We start from the raw sequence: 23,534 nt of genomic DNA, 5'->3' as shown, positions 1-23,534 counted from the left end.
TCCAGCAAACAGAGCAACATTAGCAATGACTTGGAGTCATGTTTCTGGCCACTAGATGAATGTAATATTCAATATTGACTCTGCTTTTAGATTTATTTTGGTAACGTAAGGTAAAGACAGGAATGAAGCAGTTTGCCACCAACACTGAAAAGCACATCTGTCACATGCCAGTCTGGATGGCATGAACCATATCTCATGGAATAGCCTACAATGACATGCATTATACACACATGTGTGGGGGGCATTTCCAACGTGATTATATATGTTATACTGCTGCTCATATGTAAAATGCTGACATGCAATATGTTGTTTTACATGTGTTTCTTTTCCCACCGAAAGAATATGTGAAATTATTTTCAATTTTTTCATAAAATAAGCTAAATAGAGCCAAATTGTTTTTTTCCTTAACTTAACCTATGTTGATCGTTTTTATTAAGAACTTGTCATTTACATAAAGGGATAGGATAGAGTGGTTGCTAAGGGGGGGGGGGGGGGGGGGGGGGGGGGGGGGGACTTCATGGGCTCAAGATAGAGTTCGATTTTTGTTAGAGAAACCCTAGCAAGCATATAGAAAGCCCAAGTTGTTGTTTTTATATGAACCACAAAAGGTTGCAGTTGCAACTGTTACCCATCCTCCTCCTGTAGCCTAATTGGTCAACCCCCCCCCCCCCCCCAAGAAGTTTTCACGGCCAATATGAGCCTCACTTCGCTGCAGTCGGCGGCGCAGCTCGGTCTGCTGCCTCGCTGCACCCGAACGCACATTCACGGTGCTGCCCGGAGAATTAGTAATGTTTTTTATTTGGAACATTTCCAGGTTTAGCCCGATAGGCGTTGCCTGATACCTACCGTACGAAGTGTACGCCGAATTTCTTCCTTCAGCAGCTTTTGTGAGATGTTCTGCATTTGCCATGGCAAGAGGTCTGTTTCCACTGGGGTTCTTCAAAAAGCCTCTGTACATCCAGGTAAGCTTCTGGGAAATCCCTCATCACTCTGGTGAAGGCTACAGTGCAATTGGGAATCTACCCCGGCTATGTGGATGTAAATCTTTAGGCTATACACTCGGATGTTACCGCTAGATACAGGCAGCGATGAGGCTGATTACTGTTGTAGCCTATACTTATCATTTGACCTTATGCATTTAGATTTTCATGTATTACTGTGGAGCCTTTTCAGACTGAATCATAAAGTCACTTGACGCGCGGCGGATCGACGGGAATAAACCATCCCCTTGATCCCTGTTGCTGTAGCAACCACGTCCATCTAGCTGGTACAGTCACACGTTCAAAAGAGACTGTTTCTCATGCTGCAAAACTTTATTATCATCTTACATTACACACGCCATACACTGTTTCCCTAGTTCTTCTGTGGTTTTCAGCATGCAAGTCACCACTTTGTGGGCTGACGTTTCATGCCATGCAAGTGAATATTAGAAATCATATACCTACTTGCATTTGATATTAGGCTGCCCTGGTCATCCTCATCTTGGAGTATGTTGAGGAACATTATGTAACAGTTTGATGTGAGCAAAATTAGGTGAAGTCCTCAGTGGCATTCCTCATAAGTAAAATTACACTTTGCAAAGGGAAGCTCCTCAAGGACATGTGGAGGTCTCAGAAATCCAAATACATGACCCACATTGTTAGGTCATTAACAGAAATGTCAACTTGAGCACATTCCCTGGCTGTGGTGAAAATGCCAGCGTGCATCGTCAGACCACCAAACTGCTGACTGAATATTTTCCTAATTGTATGTATCTTGGAGACACTTGGGCACGGCCATTTGAGTCGCTAATTTTGGCCAAACATAGTCTCATCTCAGCTGCTGCCGCGCGCTCCCTGCCTGTGCCCTTGCATGTTAGTGACAAAAACTGTCAAGTGCAGTGAGGAGGAGAAACAGCCAGTCTCAAGGGACCGCCACCAGCATCAGACAGTTTTCTAGGCCACCTCAGCCTTCCAGTGACAACTTAAGAAGTGTCATTCAGTGATCCTTGGAGAGAAGCTATTTCCACTGAAATACAACAACTGACAAGTACTTTAAGCCGGAAATTATGCTCTTGTTCATACGTAGATTCTGTTTGTTTTTTGATATTTAAATTTTACAATCAGGTACATTTATTACAATCAAATACACACGTTTGAATGAGCACAATCTCCTGCACATGCTTATTTTCCCCTTGTTGTGGAAATTAAGTGAGCCAGGTTCAGGTAAGATGAAGATGTTACGGAGACTGATGAAGACTTATACAGCGTTGTTTATTGAGCCAGGCCGAGGAGGTACAGTGTGAACACTGCTAACACCAAATCTGATTATTTATCCCTCACTACGGGGCCAAATGAGGTTATTGTTTCTACAGGCAACACTTCCTACACAGAGCCAGTCAGTCAGTCTGTAATGAAACAAAGTAAAGATCATCTCGACCTAACAGATATATAATAGTGCATAATTATCAAGGCAGCCGTGTCAGTCAGTCGACCAAGCAGGCAGAGAGGAGAGACGGAGTCTGACCTACTGTTTTGGAGAGTCTCTGGCTGTCACCTTTGCTTTACTTAAGCTCAGCAATTGACCCTAACACGACCTGGGGACACCTGTTATTGTACACCTAAATTCCTTCACACCTATTACTTCCCTTAACAAGTGATTCAAACATATTTTTGTCTCTTATATCTTCATATCATACTGCAGAGATGCTTCAGGTTAATGAAGTGGTTTTATGTCTTTGTGGGTGTCGCTTCTTCTGCTACAGTGAAGTCCCTGTGTGAGGATCTGCGGGGAGGGGATTCTCTCCTGCCCGTGTGCCTGCTCTGATATAAAATAATATGTGCAAATATGTTACATTTAAAAAACACAATGACAAGCAGCAGTGAAATTATTTCTAATCATCATAGTGTAGGGGGAGATTTCACATTCAGTCTACGACGACGGTTTCACATTCAGTCTACCTTAGCCAGAGACAGAGAAGATCAAATGGTGGCAGGAGGCAAAAAGGTAGAGGTAGCAGAGGGACGAAAGGTTGGGAAGCACGAGGGAGAGCAGCTCGTGCAGCAGCATTGATTGACACGCCCTCAGGGCAGCTCTACTTCTGCATCCTCTCATGTTGGACTAAGGGCAGACTTCACCCTACAGTGACTTACTATTGCGTCTTGAGGCACAAGTGGTATTACAACACAAGACGGGACAGGGCTAGCTGGTTAGCATGCTAACTTCAGTAGATATCTCTGCAACACAATACATAGCATTTTTGATGTCTGAGCTGTTACTTCTTTGCATTCTATTGATCGTGTTGGGGTTTTTTGGGTTGCGTATTTTAAGCAAAATTTCTGGCCATATCTTATAGTCCTTCAGTCAAGCTGGTGCTGTATGGTGACATCTGGTGAGCTTTCCTCGTTCTGATAACTTTTTGGCAGCAAATTATCAAGCCATGTTTACATCATTACAATTGATCTCATTTCCATTTCTATGGGATGTGAGTCTCATTGTTTGTACAAAATGTCATCAGCAATGGTGGAAAGGAAGGATTTTGAATACTAGTAAAAAATTCCCACAATTTCATTATGGGCTGACTCAGAAGTTCTCTGTAGGTGAGTGCACCGCATCTTTAACTTAAAGTCCAGATCCTAACTAGATTGCATAAACTGCGAATTGTTGACATTTTGTTGGATCCTTTTACAACGGATTCTGCAAAAACACTGGCATGCATTCCACATCACAGACACAGCTGTAGCCATGTGTAAAGCAACCACACGGTAGATTTGCCATACCAGTAGATTTGGCAAATGACTTGTTGGTTAGATAGTCCAAATATGGGAGGGGGCCCCCCTGACAGGAAGCAGCAGTCCCTGCAGATATAATACATTTCTGCATTAATTGGGTGTATTGTATGTATGTGAGCACCATGCTCTTGATGTTAGATTGTTAGATTTACATCCCCATGACAGAGTGTAATATCCATTATGTGTTAATGCTGCAGTATTGAGTCAGCATGGAAATACATGCTTTGGATGTGTGTGGGGGTGAAGGTGGTGGTGGAAGTGTTTGTGGTGGTGTGGGTAGCCTGCTGTCTGGACTGTGATGAGTCAGATCTTTGTAGTGTCTGTGCAGACAGTGTGGCATCCTTTTTCCTGCAAAGAGTCTGTGACAAGTGGAGAGGCATGCTGGGACTGCAACTGGCCTTTAACTCTCCAGGCTGGTCCTTTACTTTAACATTTTATCTGCACCCCTCTTTATACACATACTGTAGTTTTTATGTTTGTTAGTGATATTAGGCAAACTCTTTATAAAGATCTGCTGTCATTCACTCCTCCAGCCCGCTCCATCTTTTGTTTCTCTGTTTTCATGTCTTTTTTCCGCTCTACACAGCAGCCCATTAAGCGGCAACCTCTGAGGGATAGCTTTATAACCATACATAATGGATGAATGGTGTGCAGCCTGCAAAAAAACAAGTGTGTGAACAGTATTATGCTGCTCTTGATCAGCTTCAATCTCCTCTCTGCCTCAGTACTTCAGCATCAGGTACCACTTTGTAACCGACTGATTCTTTGTATGACATTTCACAGAACGTTCAGAGTTTGAACCCATGGGCTACCATTAGATGTTGTGGGTGGGTGTAGAGGAAAGTTAAACCAGATCAAGACAGAACATTTCTTTCCACCCACCTCAGCATATGGCCACAGTTCCCAGTCAGTCTCTAATTAATAGCTGTCACAGTAGCCACAATCAATATGGCCTCATTAGCCATGTTTGTGTAACTCTCTCCCTTCACAAACGGTCAATACGTAATCCCACAGATAGAAATGCACTGGCCAGAGATGAAATGAAAGCCATAAACTATTGATTAGAAAAAAGCCAACCATAAATTTCTTTCCCCCGTGGAGTGTTGTTCCATAAGGTTTCGCTGTTGATGCATCTCACCTATGGAAAAAATCACTGGGAGGTAGACGTAGCACTTACTTGTGTGGTCATTGCTGTTAAATGCACTACGGGCCTGCATGGGCAGATTTGTAAGGAAACCAATCAATGAATAAAGCAGCAGAAATCATATTTAAATAGCAAGGGTTGAATAGCATGTCATTGCTAATTGGATCATTTTCTGTCTGGTGGGTGTAAGATGATTTATATGTACATACAGAAATATAGACATATGTTGATGGGACTTATTTCAGTAACAGCTAAATCAGCAGTCAGAAAGTTATTGAAAAAGTACTGAGGAGACTGTAAAGTGCAATCAAGACCAGAAACCTCAAAGGAAGCGTGAGCAGATCAGAATCAACGATGTGAGTGGTAATCATGACTTTCACAGGATTTTAGTGAGTAGGAAGTAGTGAGATTGTTAGCTAAAATCCCCCAGTGCAACTTTTTAAGTGTCTTTAAGTGTTGTTTCAATGCTTATACACCGCCAGAATACAATTTCAGAGGAGAAATACAAAACCCCTTTATTATATTTTTAATTCATGTAATCTTAATGTAAAGCTGCACTGATATAAAATATTTTTACATTAAGAATTGATCAAATCACTATATGAAATGTGAAAGCAGTCACTCATAGCGATTAACCCACAGAGAATTATTACCCGACATTGCAGTTCCTCTCAGCCCTATGGAGCGTTTAACATCTTTCAGCTCATTGTTTTGATTTTATGGCCCGTAAGTTATTCACTCAACTGCGTTTTTTAGCCGGCAGCTGTTTTCAGCAGAATAGGCTCTGGTTAAACCACTTTAAGCTCCTGCCCAGCACCAAACGACAAAGTCAGCTACGAGCTGGTAAGCTAAAGAGCCAGATATTTAACTCACAATTTGGAAGCAACAAAAAGGAGAGTTAAAAGGAGAGTGAATATTTGACCTACATTTACCCATTGACCAAAACATGATTGCTACAATTCTCAGAAATAAAATAAAAAAAAACCTGACTTCCTGGTAGCTTCTGTCCTTGTGGCAATGGCAGATATAATCTGTCCTCGCTCCTCAAAACTAGAAGATAATATAGACTAAAATGCAATTAAAGGCCACTGCATGGAGAGAAATTAGATTTGAGTGAAATATATAGGTTGTCTGAAAGCTTGAATTCTGCATTATCTGTGGTGTCAAAAGACAAAAATGGATGAAAGATCCATTTAGAGGCCGATACAAATGACGAATACACATGTAATCCATTTCTTAATACTGAAAGTGAACCTCACATGTTGTGCTTCTAAGTTTTCTTTTTCATGAGGTTGACTGTATGGGAAAAGAGCTATTTTCTGTTAAACTGTAAAGGTTGGTCATAAAGGTCCCAGAGGAAGATGGAGTGCAGAGTTCCAGAGGGAGAGAGAGAGAGAGAGAGAGAGAAAGTGAGTGGAGATGGAGAGACTTATGGCAATAAAGAAAATTGGAACTGAAAGGGGAAGAGGGTGGAAGCAGGGCGAGTCCATCACTGTCAAACACTGAGTGCAAAAATCACTAATAGATGGGAATGCGGGTCTGCTAAAAAGTCTGTTATTTTTCACTAATGTTCTCCAGTTGGAGCAATGCCATTATGGATCCAAGCAGACTGTATTTATCAGCTGGGGAATTAGAAAGAAAAGAAAAGGACAACGTAATGAGTCTGGAGTCGCTCTAAATGTCCCACTGTTGTTGTGCTGAACCACGACTACATTTACTGTTAATTACTGAGCATCTATTTAGAAGCTGTTGCATGTACTCAGGTCAAATGGCTTTGTCAACATAAATGAACATATTGCTGTATTTACTATCACATTTGTAACCATTATCTCTTTTTTTTATATATATTTTCTTTAAGGTTGACAGACCACATGCTGAGCACATATCATTAATAATGATCCAAAGATTTTAGCCAAAGTGATCCACAGAAGTAAGAGAAGTGCCACTGTTTCCAGGTAGTCTAGGCATCCCGCCTTTCAGATGACACTGAATGTTCAGGTACCATCTCCTTTGATGCGATACAGTTAAATGTTGACTGAGTGTCTGCAACAGATCTGAATGTTTTGTACTAACAACGGGTCAGTTGAGTGTGTGTGGTGAGAGGGGTCCCTCGTGGTGATGAAACCACAGAGAATTGACTCGACGCTGCAGTTCCTCACAGCTCTATGGAGCATTTTTAGTGTCTTTCTGCCTTGTTTTGGTTTTACGGCCCTGCAACTTTTTTTAGTTCACCATTCTCATCAACCTTGTTTTCAGACACAGCAGGCAGCCGTTTTTAGTGAAAAAGCTCTGATAAAATCAATAAGACTCTGCACAACACCAGACAGACACAGCGACTAGCTGGTGAACTTAGCAGAGGATTAATATATATTTTTCTCAGAGGTTGGTGGATTGACTCTACAGTTGCACTATTTCTACTGGATGTCTAACTAAGCAATTTTATATGGTGATAATGTGCCAATGTTAGTGCTATTGGGGTGATTTTACCTCAAAGGTGTGAGACAACAGATTTTGTACTTTTTTCCCCCCACTCTGCGTCGCCAGACTTAATACTGCTTCTAAGAATCGTCAGGTTAACTCAAGGGTCACTGCTTTGCTAGAAAAAAAACTAAACAAATTTCACTGTAATGTTTCCAACAGGCCAGATTTTCCTACCTACATATGAAGTACCTGTTCTTTTCCTGGCTGGCAGTGTTGGTGGGGAGCTGGATCGTGTATGTAGAGTACTCATCCTACACAGAGCTGTGTCGTGGGCACGACTGCAAAAATTCAATAGTGAGTAATTTATTTCTCACATCACAAGAATCAGACATCCTTCGCATTCCAGTTCACCGATATTTCCATTGTATTTTTCAGTGCGACAAGTACAGACAGGGAGTCATTGACGGCTCGGCCTGCAGCAGCCTGTGTGAGAAAGACACGCTTTACCTGGGGAAGTGCTTCACTGCCAAGCCCAACAGCCAGGTCAGTCTGTTTTTAAATCCAACACCCCTCTCCACCCTGCTTAGTATTAATCAAGCTGCACCTCAGGCCTTCTCTTTTTTATTTTAGGTGTACTCTGGCAGCTGGGGAGACCTGGAAGGAGTCATTAAGTGCCAGATGGACGAGACGCCTCACTATGATTTGGGCAGTGAGATGGAGCCCAGGAAGGAGGCTGCGGCCTTCAACAAGCCCACCAAGGGGACCTCTGTGGAGAAGTTCAGGGAGATGATCCAAAACCACCTAAAGGTCATGAAGCCTCATTAAACACCAGATCAACTGAACCAGAGACTGAACCTTGCTTCGTCTTAAAACCTTTTTCTTTATTTACAGGCTAAAGTAGGGGATCAGGCCAACCTTGCAGACCTGGCAACCCAAGTACTGTCTATAACAGATGCCAATAAGGACGGTCACATCTCTCTGCCCGAGGCTCGCTCCACGTGGGCCCTGTTGCAGCTCAATGAATTCCTGTTGGCATTAGTCCTGCAAGACAGAGGGCACACGCCAAAGTTACTGGGCTTCTGTGGAGACCTCTATGTGATGGAGAAGGTGCCATATTCTCCGCTGTACGGCATCAGCCTACCCTGGATCGTCGAGGTGTGGATTCCTGCCGGTCTGCGCCGCAGCATGGACCAGTGGTTCACCCCCTCCTGGCCACACAAGGCCAAGATCTCCATCGGACTGCTGGAACTGGTCGAGGACGTTTTCCACGGCACTTTTGGCAGCTTCCTCATGTGCGACGTGAGTGCCATCAGTTTTGGCTACAACGATCGCCATGACCTGAAGGTGATGGACGCACGGTACATTGTTCCTGAAGCCATCTTCCAAGAAGGCATTAGGCAGCAGCGGTGCGATGTGGACGAGGATTGCCTCTACGGAGTGGACTGCCTCACTTCCTGTGACCTCACCAAGCACCGCTGCACGCCCGAGGTCACCAGGCCAAACTTAGCCAAAGCCTGCGAAGCGCTCAAGGACTACATTCTGAGAGGTGCCCCGTCTGATGTGAGGGAGGAGCTCGAGAAGCAGCTGTACGCTTGCATTGCACTGAAAGGTTCAGCAGAACAGATGGAAATTGAGCACTCTCTAATTCTGAACAATCTCAAGACTTTGCTATGGAAGAAGATCTCTCATACCAAAGACTCCTAATAAATAAGCACTACACAGAGGCACAAAGACCGAATCCTGTCCCCTCAAGTTTTTAAATACTTGTCACTGAATGTCCTTCATATTTAATCATGTAATAAACATAATGGAGCAAAATGGAAAGTACAAGTTTTTGAAACCATAATAACTAATCAATAAATGATATGCCTAAATACTGAGTGCTTGCTTAACCTTTTGCAGTGCACTGTCTAGTAGTTTGTTAGCACTTTTTTTTTTTTTTTTTAAATTCACCCTTCCTCAGAACGTAGACCAGGTACTTCACACACGCAACTCACTTAAGACAAATGACTGTTTTTCTGTGTATGTTTCCAACTACCAAATCAGCCTGTAAACCATGATGCCATTGAGTGGCCAACTATCCTATGACAAAATCCCCAAGGGGTTTATAAGAAGCCCCTCACACTGCCAATACAGGATACATTAAGTGCAATTATGACAAAGTACACGAGGACGTGATTCTTTTCGATAGATTTATTTCAACAAAATTTGTCATTTGGAACGGAGCAGACCAACACCTCAATCTGACGCCTCCTGCTCCTGAGCCCGGAGGAAGCTCGCCTTCTTCTGGGCGACACGGTCTTTCCTCTGGGCCAGAGAGAGCTTGGCACGGTTCCACCTAGGTCACAAAACAAGCACAGTAAGCATTTGTAGTTTTTGAATATCTGCAGAGACTGCTAAGACTGCTTCAAAACAGACAGGCTGTGTTTTTATTTATTTATTTTTTAAGTCTTCTGTAACTTTCAAGTGTCTCAATTACATTCCAAATTGTACCATTGGTCATATTCCTTCTGAACAGTTAAGCCCAGACTGCAGGAATATAACCCCCACTCGTGAATGTTTTACTCCAGCTTTTAACTGAACATATTTCTGAGATCTATTCAGAATTAAAAAATGTCTCACCTCTTCTTTTTGACTTCTTTGGGAGGCTTCTTTTCATGAACTGGGTTCTCCCGAATGCTAGCGTGAGCCTTTTTGTACATTTCCTCAATCTGAAAGAAAGATGACCTGTCAAACTCCAGGGTACAATGTGTTCTTCACTCACGTTAAGCTGAGCTAAACACTGTTTAAAGCATTCAGTATATGTTTTTTGCAGGTAAAGTCAAGAACCAACTGTCTTTTGAGCTTAGTCATTTTCCTCATCTCATACATGTTATTCAACAAGCCCAATATGCAGTTTCCCATGTTGGACAATTGAAGGCAAATCTTGGAATTCACATGAAATCCTGAACTAGAAGATTTTGATTGGGTAAATGTTCTACCTTTTCTGTAGTGATTAATAAGCCATGACTTATGATTAATCAGTAGATTCAGCCATTGTGTCCATAAGTTATTAGTCTAAGGACATGTCATGCAATGTAAGGAAATTCTAAACCTGATGAAGGATCAAAACGGCATCAAGACATCTGCAATGAAGCTACCGGGGCCTGATGCATTTAAAAGCAACATTTAAGATCTGCATTCTGTCATTGGGATTAGGGCTGCAGCTAAGGAATATTTTAGTATTCGAAGCTTCGTTAGATTGACGATTCATCGATGCTTCGTTTAAGAAGTACTTTTGCTTGGCGGCGGTGGCAACACACAAGTGCAAGTCTCAAAACAGCACAAATTGCCAGAAACCCGAAGGCTGTTGTGTACAGCGTCAGAGAGTGGAAATTTAACTATACATGAAGAGGACTTGCCGAATCAGGGGCGACTCCATTCTTGATGAAGCGGGAGAACTGCTTCTTGTAAGCGTCCTCATCCTCCTCCATCAGGTAGCTCATGTACTCCGACACGTTGATGCCCATGATGTGCTTGCGGTGGACCTCAGCGTTGAACTCCTTGCTCTCCGGATCATACCCAGGGAAGCGCTTGGTGCTGGGGAAAGAAAGTTCCAAGCACAATTAATTGAAGGCACAATGAACACAGCATTGCATTATGGTAGCGTACAATTTGTATTAGGCCCATTTATACCTGTATTACTACAACTCACACTTTCTGCATTCACATTAGGTATTAATTGTTCTAGTCAGATGTGTAGAAAGTAGTCTAGTTTTCTCATGAAGGCTGATTCCTTCATGAGAAAACTAGACTACTACACATAAACAACAACTTCTATTTATATAGCGCCTTTCACAAGAACCAAGGTCGCTTTACACATAATTGCAGAGAGAGAATAAAAAAAAAGTCACATGGCCAAGGAGATCCACTACACAGCAAGTGAAATGCATGATTTATCAATGCTGGGTGGAAACAGGGTATTAGATCTACTGGGAACTGAACCTGCTATATGGATCTTTTGTAACCAAACTGACATTTCAGTTCACTTGATACCCAGAAACAATGGTGTTTTTTTTTTTTACACTATACGTCCTCATAAGGTTTACTCTCTGAATGTCTCAGTATTCTCGGTACTGCCAGTATACAATTAAGATCTGTGTACGCCAGTGTGTGTTTAAGTGCTTTAGATATTGCATGCACTGTATTGTTTTTAATGTGACTAAACTTAGGTCATATTATGCTCCTTTATTGAGTTCTATATCTTTTTTGCGCATGTATTAGGTTTGTAAAGTGAAAAAGCCTTAAGTCCAGCATAAAGGGAGTTCCCATCTCCCACAGAAAACTCCTCCTTTTCCTTTTGTTCTGTGACATCACAGCAAAATGCGCGTCGTAACGCTCGCCAAGCGGCTAGTCCGACACTCCCTCAAAAACACTCCGCCTGCTGCCTCTCCTCTCCCTTCCAAACACTAGCTACCCTCCAGGCAGTCAGTGGACATAAAGTTGTTCCTGTGATGTAGAGACAGAGCTCAGTTAAAACTTTATGGATGAAAGATACTTTTGTTACAGAATAATAACTCACCACTCTGAAACTCTTGCTCCAGTCCATGTTGCTAAGCTGGTAACGGGAACATATACAGCTGAACCAACGCCATGTTTACTGGCTTCTCATGACCCGCCCTGCTCTGCTTCTGATTGGCTAGTAGTCCTCAACTAGGAACTGCACATGTGCAACTCCCAACAAAGATCTTGCAGAGGTAAGATGCATCACTCCATAGCTAAAATGAAGCCTTCGACGCAGCGTGAAAAGAGGAGCTGCAGCAATGTGCAGTATGACAAACTATTGTGTTTAGAAAATGAAACCATGTAAACCTGTTCTGGTACAACCCCTGAATAAGATTTTGAACCTGAAAATTAACATAATAACCTCTTCAATAGCCACTGCTAGAAGACCAGACAGGAAGCCTGGGGCAAGTAAAATGCCCCGACGGGCTAGTAAATCTAGCAACTCACTTACACAACAACAAAAAAAAAAAAAAAAAAAAAAAAAGGTTAAACCCATTGTTTTGTTCCTGAGTTGATGAAGTTGATAAGGAGTGAGTCTGAGTCATCTTGCTTCCCTCTCACCCCTGTTAAGAGTTGTATATATACTGATCAGGCACTTGTGAGAAAATGGAGGGTAAGGACAGTTTATGAGCTCAACATTTTTTTCCTCCCCAAAGGTAAATGTAATTAAATCATTCCCATCCCTAATAACAATGCCTGTTTTTTTTTTTACCTGAAATGGTCAAAGTCTGACTATTGCCTTAACAGTGGTCAGAAGGACGGTGTAGAGGAAGGCTGGATGACACATCCCATTCAGATAGACTTTTGCTGTGGTTTCAGCATCATTGCTGTCTGGATCAGGTATAAGCTAATGGACTACTGATTTTAAGCATTTACCGAGAGTACTTTATGGCCAATATTTAGATAGGATACAAAACAATTAAAAATCAGTGCACTTAAAGCAGTTGACAAACAAGATGAAACTAACTTTAGCTCAACAACAAAACAGTCTCAGCACATGCCTTGAATTATATTCACATCACTTTGACAGATGGAGTGAATTTTACAGTTTCACTCCAAAGTTGCATTCACCACGCTACAAAAACTCGCGGTCTCAGCATTTCCGCGCTCAGTCATGACAGGTTGACTGCACACTGAAACTTAAGAGCTTTTTAAAGATAGCCTGTATAAAAAGGCTAATTACACCACAGGTGTCACTAACATTAACGCTGCAACCGTAAAGTGTCCTAAATGAAATCCAACCATCAATGTTCAGTCTTTCCGATACATTGATTTGTGGCGGCCTCCTCTTCTACACAGTCTGAATCAAAACATGATCATGCACTGGAGGAAGGATTTCTGCCGGCTTTTCCCTGCAGAGACGATTCCCGAATCAATCCGTAGATGAATGGTTGGCATCATAAACACTACTCCACAACTTTGTCCAAAACTAATCTATTCAAGTTCACTCTGATAAGTTAGTCCATCTGTTCTTAACACAATGCAGCAGACTCAGTCAAGTTAGTTAATAGTAAGCATGTAAGGAGCCTCTAATTTAATGTTAGGAATCTGCCCCCCCGCCCCGAAAAACATTTCACCAGAAGAACAAAGCCCCCCTCCCTCCTCCCTCACACATTGCCAAGCACAGCATTCAATCTAATCCAACATGTGGGACAGGTTACCTGTGTGGGATGGACAGGCCTCCATCCACAGCTCCCTTCAGAGCACCGAACACCTTGTTGCCTGTGGTGGTTCTAGCAAGCCCAGCGTCCAGGTAGCAGGTGAAAGCGCCTGGCTGACCATCAATGCTCTCCACATTGAACTCATCGCCTGTCACCTCCACCTGGCCTTCGTAAACTTTATCCAGGCCAAACTTGTTCAGCAGCTGAGGACAGACAAAATAAATAAATAAAAGGGCTACATCTTGTTCAGGAACAAACTAGTTTTAGTTAATTCCCACAAGTTCACCTATGCAAACATTCTTATATTTTCCTGTGGCCAATTATTTGATATCCCAATGACCCAGTAACAGCTGAGAACTTATCTTGAAAAGGTTTACATGGATTTAAGAACAGGGGCCTTTGCAATTAACTGAATCTCTTCATACCCAGGAAGTTAAGTTTTGAGCTCAATATGAGACTGGGCACAAGTATGTACAACCAAGTTCATACGTACTCTGCGGGCCAGCAGCAGACCAGTGCAGTAGGCTGCTGCGTAGTTTGTCAAGCCCACGGAGACCCCGTATTTTGGCAGCTCGTGTGAGTAGGCCGCACACACGATCATATCACCCTCGATCTTGGCATAGGCGATCTGCGACACAATCACAAGTTGTCATGGAATTACAGCACATTCACAACAAAAATCATGCCTGACTTCATTTCTATTACTTGCATACATTGTAAGGGAGTCCTGACTGGTGTTTGTTGCCGCATGCCATGATGTGACCAAAACATCCAGCAATAACTGGAGTACTCCATATGTTGATTTGACCATTTATTTAGGATTTTAAGTTTGTCAGAAAAGGCTTTTTACAATTTATTTTTCCTTGAAATACCTCAATGAGGTTGATTTTAAGTGTGCATATAAACATCCCTGTCAATTCAAACATGATGACAGGTAAAAAAAACAGAGCCCTGTCCCCCTTTGAACGAAAACAGGGTTATCTAAGTGCGTGCTCACCTGGCAGACGATGTCCCTGTTAGAGAAACGGACAATCATCCGGTACTTGGGTGTGTTGTACTTGTTCTTGTCTTGTACGACCAGGCGCTTGCGAGCAAAGAAGTCAGTCTTTCCCTCTGGAAGTAAAACACTTTTCAATTACATACAAATGATACTCAGAATTCCCCAAACATTAGGAGGATGCCGGCTGTCACAGGGAGTCTTACCTCTCCTCCTCCTGAACTTGACCTGGTACCTCTTGAAGTAGGCCTTGTTCTTCACCACTTTAACAAAACCCTGCAAGAGGACATGCACTGGCTTACAATCAAGGACTAAACACTCCAAGTACCATAAGAGCTCCACGTTAGTTAGTTAGTACTGTGTCCACAGTAGTTGGGCTGTCACTGTCATCGGGTAACGTTAGAGCCGGCTAACATTAGCAAGCTGACCCAATGGAAGTGAAGGAGAAGAGTTAGCACAACTGCTTCGCAGTAAACGAGCTGATGTTGAACTGTATAAAACGGAAATTCAGGGGATGTGAACTAAAGAACTCACTGTTGACACCCTAGTGAAAATATCACAGGAATCTAATCTACAGACAGAAGGAAGTAGGGGGTTTGTGAAGGTAGCCATTAGGCCACGTTTAAGCAGACCCGAGTAAGCGTTAGCAGGACTTAATCTAACTACATCTGAGCATCAGCAACATGTTTTTAAACATCTGACTCCACACAGCACAACATGTATGTCTAATGTATGCATGTAGGAACATATTGGGACGAATTACAAACCATTTTAGCAGTCTTTTTGTCTCCTTATGAAGGAGCCCGGAGCCAAAGACTGGGGCTTGACTCCGCTGCACTGGGAAAAAGGAAGATTGCAGTGCGCATGCTCTGCTATGTACCGTGTCACAGGATGAGCCGCTGCGGCGCCATGCTGCAGAGGATTCACCACTCTGCCACCTATCGAGCTGGGGCGGCCATTTACACACATAATGGCACTTCCTATGTCTTTTCAAACCATGTTCTTATTATGTGTTTTTGCCACTCAGTTACATTTGCCTATTTCATTAAAACGACCGAATCTTCAACTCATTTAGGACATGTAGCCAATTCAGCAAGTGTTTTACAGATAGAAACCAAAAGAGAGCTTCAAAGCGATGGGAGTGCTTCAGAAATTCTTCCCACAGATGCTGCTACTTGACACCAAAAACAAATATAAAGACACTTAGGTTATTTATCTTATTTGGCCCCATTGTGTGCGCATATATATAAACAGCTTCAGAAAATGAAAATGATAGACATTGACAGAAATTCAATGATATATGGTGCATTTTTTATAATAATAAAACTGAAGGGTGGCTGGATTCCATTTAGCTGTTTCAGGGAATGTCTATTATCTGACTAATGCAGCAAACTAAATACCTGACATTTTTACAAAAATTTTATTTAAAAAAAACAAAAAAAACATTGCATAAGTCATTGATTTACAATATTATCTATACAAATAGCCCACTATACATGGAGCTTTTAAAGGGATAGTTACTATGGTATAAACCACATGACAAAAGCTCTGATGGTTAACAAATCATATGGTTTCACAACATCTGTATCATCATATCACCCAACCCTAATTTAGTGCTTTCTTTGCTTGTTTCCCTTTGCTTGTTTCCCTTTCTTTAAAACTCCTTGTAACACTCTTCCAAGAAAGAAAATGCACTCTCAGGAATTGATTATAAATGCATATAGTTTAGTTGCCAGGTATATCTTTGATGGGACCCTAATTTGAAAAAGCAAAAAGAAAATTCTAGGCAGGATGTATATAATGCCTCTCTCTCCTGTCATTCAGAGTAATCAACAGATATATGTCCACAGTTCTTCTGAAGATAAAATTGTCAATAGCAAGGCCTGTGGATTGTCTTGAGTAATGTCTGTAGAGTGAAAGTTTTCCAATATCATTTTTCAATACTGTGTGTACCACAAAGACATTCTAATCACCTCCTTAAGGACGAAAGAAAATAAATAAAAATCTACCACTTCTGGGTTTTTGAAGCCCTTTCAATCTCAATGATACAAACTTAGAAATGCTGTTTGAAATTCATACAAGTGGAGATGCATGTATTTCACCGGACAACAATAAACATTCATCAGAAGTGAATTATGTAGTTCTGCATCAGAAACAGTAGTTTACCATTAATCAGCAGGAAATGAAAGCTGTATACAGTGGAATGTATCTGGGGATGTGGGTATGACTGCATACAATACCAACGTAATCATACTTTAGTAATAAAGAGTCAAGTTTATATCTGAGAGATTTCTTCCCAAAGTAGGCTCCCCCATTGCTGAGATTTACTAACCAACCATATGTTCATAGCTATCTAATTATTCATGTCAGACTGAGATTTGATTGTTGTGACAGTGTATCAGATTCAGTGGCCTAAAGTCTCTGTGGTTTCCCCAGCCCAGCCTACGTCAGCTGCTTTTCAGCTACTTCTGTGAGCAGAGGAGTGTCTAACAAAAGATATGCGTCACTGTTCCAATGTAAAACCTGAAAAGTAGGTTTTATTGGTGTTTGGTATGTGAATCAAGGCATAACTGCTTAGTGACATTTTCATCCGAGCACTTTTGCTCTGATGTGGTTACTTCATTATGAGTTTCTATTGACTGCTCTCACTCAATGAAAGCCGGCTCTGTGAACCTGTAAAAGGTAGCAAAGCTGCTTTTAGATTATAGATAATTTAACCTTGTTTTTTGTTAGAATTTCTTTAGGTTTATAGGTTTATTTTGTGATGACTTATTGACCAAACGACTAAGAACAGAGTTTTCAGAAATGGATTAATGGCATTTTTCTGAATCTACTATCATGACTGCATGCCTAAACTGAAAGAGCACTGAGACAACTGTGGATGAACCTCCAGTCTGCCCAAACGGAAATATTTTTTCTCTCAGCAATGAACTTCAGGTAAGTTACTGCAGATCAGATACTGATTAGATAATCATGACACATTTAAACCTACAGGAGGCTTGAGATTCTTTTCTTTAACTTAAACACTAATAATGTGCTGGACTGAAACACAACAAGAGGGTACGTTGTAAGAACTTCACTGTTACTTGACTTATCAATGTTTCAGATGAAGATGGGATGAGTTTATATCAGAGTGAGGTGGTATGTAATCATGTACATGGTGAATGAATGACACTAATTTGTTGACTAATCTGTTTTCTGAACACGTTTGTTTTTATCGTCTACCCATATTGCTGCCAAATTTTAGAGTTGAATAAACAGATTGAGGTAATTAAGATTTTGAAATTAACTTTAATAATTCCTAATTGCCCTTTACATGTACATGGTATTTGACAATAAGATATCATGTTCCTGAAAATGTTATACACATTTTGACATTGGTGACAGTTTCAATTTCCTCTCAGTGTACTAATGCAAATCACTAGACACACAGTTTTGTACAATGTGAAATGTCTGAATAGGCAAAGCTGTTATGATACTTTTGAATAGGCCAACCTGCATCCATAGAGCTTAGAAAACATATAATGTACCATGGTGACAAGCCAGCAGGTAAATAGGTCACTTTAGTGTTTTTTTGTACAACTTAGTATCTGAGCTGTAGAAATGTCCATTTCAAGCCAGTAGTGTAAGTGAGGCAGTGTAGGTAAATATTGTTCTGATCAGTGCAAAGAACTGGTGCTAGAGCCTTCAAGATGTGCTGTGGCCATAACTGAAATAAATGTAATAAATGGGGCATGCTGATCTGACCCCCTGACAACACCAATGAAATATGACAGGCACTGCTTGTCATATATCCAAGGATGGAAAGTGCTCTTGTTGCGGCAACTGAGTAGGTTTTTCATGCGTTTGTTTAAATTAATCTGTTCTGACTATACTACATTTTTGATACAGTAACAGTGCACCACATTGGCCCTGCCACGTTTAAGTGTTTTTAGGGTGATTGTTTTTGCTACACAAATAATTTGAGATAAAAGTAATTGTACTTCGAAACCTACTTGAGAAGTATATTGTACTTCTCCTGTCACCCTCAATCACAAAAAATACAGTATTTCCTCGTTCTGAATGAATGAAAAGAAACAATAAAACTATTTGAATAGCAGATTCTCATCGCGAACACTTGGAGGTGCTGTTGTTTCTGGTTTGAGTTGAGGGCGCATGCTCTGTGCGATGTAAACATTTGGTAGGCCGCCGTGTGTCTGAGCTCTGCAGACATTTGTGTACACGTATTATACGCCTGCATGGGCTGGACCGAAGAGTCAATGGGAACTAACGTTAGCTAACTTTACGCTGGCTAGCTTTCAAGTGGCAACCTAGCTATGCTAACTTGGAAAATATAGCTAATGTCTTCAGATAAAGTGTTCGAAACCCGGTATTTTTCTTATAATAGTAGGACTACACATTCGTGCATGGGAAGCGGACGACGTTTGTTGCGGTTGGTTAAAAACGCTTCAAGGTAAAGGATGTTCTTGTGTTTTTCCGGGCTCTGTCTAATTACTGGAATGAAGACTAAGTTAACTCATACAGCGACCGCTAATTATCACTGTGACTGGGTATGGCATTGCTTTTTAAAAACCAGACTGTGTCAATACTGAACGTTTGCATTTGGTTAACGTTAGGCGCAGTGTTAACGTTAGCTTATATCACTGCTAGACAGTGCTGACACTGATTGTTTAGCGTTAAAAGAGTTAGTTATTTGGCTTCATATGGACTCCAGCTATCGCCTGGAAACAGAACATAATTTTATGGTAGTTAAGGTTTTTTTTTCTGCTTGGTAATTTACCGGTAACTATTTAACTACACTGTAGCATCGTCGTGCTCGTCAACGTTAGCGCATTGTGTAAGGAAGAACTCTGCATACTGTTGCATTTGATGCTAGATCTCCATTACAGCTCACAACACCAGCGAGCCATAAAAGGAATAGACGCTTCTCCTGGACCGGTCCTCTGTTTACAGCCTGTAAACCAAAATGTTTTCCATAGGTATGAGAGCATGATGTGTAGACTAACTAAGCGAAGGATTTAAACTTCTCAGCAGTGCCACTGGCTGTGTTCAGGCCATGGATATCTTTGACTGACGAGAAGTGACTTGCTAGTTGCAACAACAACAACGCAGCTCTATGAGCAGAGATGTAGTTTAACACCTTTAAAACTGTTTGTTTATGTTAAAGCAGTGATCTGAAAAAAAAATTCACGTTAGGCAAACTGAGTAAAACTCGATTAAATGTATTTCATCGGTCATTGTGAGGAAATGGGACCTGGTAGGTAAGTTTGTGTTCTAACTGATTTAAATACTCTCTCTATATATTTTGCTAGATTGCTCACCTAAAACAAAGCTTAACATTTTAGCTCAAAAGTGTAAAACCTTTTTGAAGTTGTGACTAGGAATAATAGATAGAAGTAGTGGAGCAGAAAATGCCACTGTTAAAACAAGAACAATACTAGTGCGTCTAAATGTGTTTAGCTGTTCATTTGACTAAATGTTGCAGTTTCAGTTACTCCTCTGCCAAGCAATGGCTCTGATATATATATATATATATATATATATATGCAATTAACACTAAACAACTCTTCTTTTTTTGCCAGTAAGTTGGGTCTGTGAGACTAGAGATAGCCATGTCAGAGGATACACTTGTCAGAACTTGTTTCAGCTATGACACCCCCCCACTATAGACACTAAGGAACATTATTGAGTTACAATGCATGTTTTGGCACTAATGAGGGAGCAGAAGAAATGCATTTATTTGTTTTATGCTTTGCATCTGTTTTTCAGTTGTATTATTTTTCAACTATCAGAGCATTAAAAAAGTTTTCGGAGAATCAACAGTAAATAGAGAAGAAACGGTTGAGTGACTTTAAGAAGCTGTGGTGACATCTGTGAAAACAACTGAGTGCAAATAACAGAAGTGAGCTTTTAAAGTAACAAGTAACACCACATATTGGCAGAATGCAGGTTTCTAGAAGTAGCCTGTGGAAGACCATATGGCAGTCACTGATGTAGACAGTGGAGATTAAACACAGTTTCACAGAATGTTTTAGATCAATTATCGCAGTCATTCCCACAGAATAAACTAGCCGTAGACAGAGATTTATGTGTTGACTGGAACATTTAATGTCCTTCCTGCTCTACTATATTACAGTTCAGGTTTTGCGGGCCAAGTGAGAAATAGCAGCCAGTGGTTGTAGCTCTCATGATGTGGCTGCAAAATGAAGAATTGCCTTCAGCAAGTTTTGTTATAATGCTGATTGTACACTGGGAAAATCCTTTGAAAGGCCTTTCTAGCTCAGTGTGAGTGTGTTTTTGTAAGTCAGGCCTGTGTTTTAATACCCTCACACAGCACATGGGCGGCATAGCCATGCGCTCTCCTGCTGGGCCAGACAATTTTGTTCTTATTCACTGCCTAGAAATGGCTTGGGATGAAAGAGAAGTAAAAGAGAGGAAGGTTATTTACATATTATTATTTCCCCCTTCAGATGACAACTGTAAAAAGCTTATAGACTGAAGTACTTTTTAAATTTGTAATACGCGTCTGTTTTAGAGTACTGTGCGGTATCTGATGGGTGCTGTTCATTTTGAATTAGGAGAAAGGAAATGCTTCTCTATTCTGCCTTTGGTCTTTGTCAGTTCCCCAATCGTCTTGAAGTTGTGTCGCTGAGGCTTTTTTTCTTTCCTTGCTGTGGGTTTCATTAGCTATGCACATTGCATCTCAGGGGCCCTTTGAGTTCTTTGGCAAACAAAGCAGAATCAATCTCTGGATCCAGGATTTATAGTGAAGCCTTGCTTCAGTTGGCTGGGGTTGCTATAAGGAATGTCTTCTAAGGCCACCTGGATATTGGCATCTCCCAAAGCATTGCCCTCCTCTGTCCTGACTGAGTTAGGTCTGCTCACATTTTGCTCCCTGAATGTGGTATTCAGGTTGCTTAAAGTCTGCTTCAAAAACTGCATTAGGGCACACTGGGATTTGTTTCATTCTAGATTTTATAACTCTGGAAATCAGCTAATAAGGTTCATCATTAACAAGGTTCATTCTTAATCAGACCTAATAGCACACACAAACAAGGCAAGGTCCAGGCCAAACTTCACTTGTGTCCACATGGTGTTTTGTCGAGATGGTCATTTTTTCTCTCCCAAGTTAGTTCTGCATGGCATCCCTCATTGGGAGGCAGCCTGTGAAGTAACCTCATGCCCGTATGTACAGTAGTGCTGCAATGATTAGTCGATTAATCGATTAGTTGTCAACTATTAAATAAATTGCTTTGAGTCCTTTTTAAAAAAAAGAAAAAACTGAATTCTCTGATTTCAGCTTCTCAAATGTGAGCATGTTCTGGTTCCTTTACTCTTCTATGACAGTCATATGTCCTAACATGTTTTTGCTACAAGGTAAGTGTTTTCTTCTATTGGTTAGGTGTCATGATGTCATCTATCATCTGTGCAGCTTCCCTGTGGGATTGACATGATGACGAACTGTTAGTTTAGCTGTAATGTCATGTTGTTGATGAAGGTTAGTAAATATGCCCCCCACAGTGCCAGCTCAGGAACAGGGTGTAGTAATGAAAACAGTAAAGGTTTAGTGACCAACTTCCTGTTTCTCACCATTTCAGAATGGACTACACCTGGAGACCACTGGGTTAGAACGTGTTATGTATACAGTATATTTTATAATACATCAATTAAAACTTTTTTAACTTATCTTCAACCTTTTTTCTCATATTCGTTTGGAATTTTTTTGGCCTTTATTTACAGTAGATATATCACAGTGAATATACAGAGAGGAAACGTGGGGAGAGATTTGTGCAACTAATGTCCTGTTGGAATGAAACCTGGTATGCTGCTTATATGCCTCATAACCACTGGGCCACCAGGATGCCCTGTAGACTGTAACTTGTTTAGTTTTGAAAAGAATATATGTCATTATTGTGTTGCTTTTTTATACACATTTCTCTGACAGAATTATGAGGAAATTGAAACCCCACCATCAAAAATTCATTATCATCCAAAACATGACTTCCTGGCTTTTTGGCTCGCGGAGTGTTGCAGACATGCAGGATTTCTTGAAATTTTTGTGTCAAGGGTGAATGTTATGAACTTAAAGCTCAATTTAATGAAAAGAAAATATGGATCAAGACTAAAATTGTGCAGCTTCCACGGGATTATATATATCTGCCTATATGAGAAAATCCCATGTTAAAGTATCAAACTGATGTTCATTCCATTGAACTGAAGTATATAACTTCTGATAATAATATTGTATCAACAGTTCAGTTGATTTTCCAGCTCTTCATCTGTGTTGTGTGCTAACAGTAAAGTTGTTTAGTGTTTCTATCTCTGTACAGGAGGTTAAAAAAAGCTTAGCTACATATTTTCAGTCTGAACTGTAGCACAGTCCTATTACCCCATTTACCACAATCTTTTCCTGCACCTCCTTTGTTTTTCTCTCCTTCTCCTTCATGTCTTTGGCACTCTGTAGACCTGACACTCACAAAGAAATGACTCATCATTTTATACCGAGTAAGATGTATGAAATGATTGGTTTCCTGCCTGGTGCCAGTATCCAGACTTCCTGCTGGGGTTACACTGAAGGCAAGACTAATTCTGTTTTTTCTCAGGTGGAAGGTGAATTTCAGAAGAGTTTTTTTTGCTGAGTGTGGATTTCCACTTCCTGTTGTACACTGATTTCACCAGTAGACTTAAATAAGTTGTACCTCTTGTGGAGCACTTTGACCCTTGCTGACAGTATGATCAGCATATGACTACAGGGCAGTGTGTCATTAAATCGGTCAAAGGTTCAGAGGTGTGGATAGAACATGTTACTGACATTTACTGAGTATGGCAGAAGCTGAAGCCAATGATTTTGGATTATTGGGAATAGCAGGTAGGAATGTATAGAAGATTCTGGGCTGTTAGTAGGGGGTATTGTTTCTGACTTGGCCTTATTTAGAAACAAAAAATCCATCATTGTTATCCAACAGTTACTTGCATCCTCTCTGTAGTCTCTCTTT

General features: G+C 41.0%; 3 protein-coding genes across 8 annotated transcripts in view; 2 read left to right on the top strand and 1 right to left on the bottom strand.

Annotated features, from left to right (window-relative positions):
• The first annotated feature begins 687 nt into the window (after window positions 1–687).
• On the top strand, window positions 688–9,153 carry LOC123971363 (divergent protein kinase domain 1A-like). Of its 2 annotated transcripts, XM_046050116.1 has the most exons (6): window positions 688–962; window positions 6,773–6,912; window positions 7,555–7,689; window positions 7,771–7,878; window positions 7,966–8,142; window positions 8,227–9,153. In XM_046050116.1, the coding sequence occupies exons 2-6, from the start codon at window positions 6,895–6,897 to the stop codon at window positions 9,037–9,039; spliced, it is 1,251 nt and encodes a 416-aa protein (XP_045906072.1). In that variant the 5' UTR covers window positions 688–962; window positions 6,773–6,894; the 3' UTR covers window positions 9,040–9,153. The 2 variants fall into 2 exon arrangements, with proteins under 2 accessions (XP_045906072.1, XP_045906071.1); XM_046050115.1 differs by lacking the exon at window positions 6,773–6,912.
• A 360-nt stretch (window positions 9,154–9,513) lies between these two features.
• LOC123971362 (60S ribosomal protein L5) lies at window positions 9,514–15,450 on the bottom strand. The gene is made up of 8 exons (XM_046050114.1): window positions 15,306–15,450; window positions 14,745–14,814; window positions 14,539–14,654; window positions 14,035–14,169; window positions 13,542–13,744; window positions 10,737–10,914; window positions 9,958–10,046; window positions 9,514–9,673 (listed from the first exon to the last, which is right to left on the bottom strand). Exons 1-8 carry the CDS (start codon window positions 15,306–15,308, stop codon window positions 9,574–9,576), a joined length of 894 nt encoding a protein of 297 aa, XP_045906070.1. The 5' UTR covers window positions 15,309–15,450; the 3' UTR covers window positions 9,514–9,573.
• Window positions 15,451–18,703: 3,253 nt separating this feature from the next.
• evi5b (ecotropic viral integration site 5b) overlaps window positions 18,704–23,534 on the top strand; it is a 30,561-nt gene continuing 25,730 nt past the window's right edge. Inside the window, exons 1-2 of one of the 5 annotated variants that reach the window (XM_046049836.1) lie at window positions 18,705–18,991; window positions 23,003–23,115. The gene's annotated coding sequence lies outside the window, so the exon portion shown is untranslated. Of the gene's footprint in view, window positions 18,992–19,384; window positions 19,518–23,002; window positions 23,116–23,534 lie in introns of those variants that run through there. The other 4 variants (XM_046049837.1, XM_046049833.1, XM_046049838.1 and 1 more) reach the window with 4 other exon arrangements.

Source organism: Micropterus dolomieu, linkage group LG05 (genome assembly GCF_021292245.1).
Source record: "Micropterus dolomieu isolate WLL.071019.BEF.003 ecotype Adirondacks linkage group LG05, ASM2129224v1, whole genome shotgun sequence".
Taxonomy (NCBI): Eukaryota; Metazoa; Chordata; class Actinopteri; order Centrarchiformes; family Centrarchidae; genus Micropterus; species Micropterus dolomieu.
Note: the sequence above shows the minus strand (reverse complement) of the source record. Positions and strands in the feature narration are given on the sequence as shown.

What these genes read in the sequence shown, in the direction of transcription:
- LOC123971363 (XM_046050115.1), top strand. Translation starts at nt 909, where the DNA reads ATGGCAAGAGGTCTGTTTCCACTGGGGTTCTTCAAAAAGCCTCTGTAC. An exon ending in ACGACTGCAAAAATTCAATA is followed by an intron (nt 7,690 to 7,770) that starts GTGAGTAATTTA and finishes TGTATTTTTCAG; the next exon opens with TGCGACAAGTACAGACAGGG. An exon ending in CTGCCAAGCCCAACAGCCAG is followed by an intron (nt 7,879 to 7,965) that starts GTCAGTCTGTTT and finishes TTTTTATTTTAG; the next exon opens with GTGTACTCTGGCAGCTGGGG.
- LOC123971362 (XM_046050114.1), bottom strand. An exon ending in ACAGGGACATCGTCTGCCAG is followed by an intron (nt 14,170 to 14,538) that starts GTGAGCACGCAC and finishes ATTGTGTCGCAG; the next exon opens with ATCGCCTATGCCAAGATCGA. An exon ending in GGCCTGTCCATCCCACACAG is followed by an intron (nt 10,915 to 13,541) that starts GTAACCTGTCCC and finishes TTCTTTCCCCAG; the next exon opens with CACCAAGCGCTTCCCTGGGT.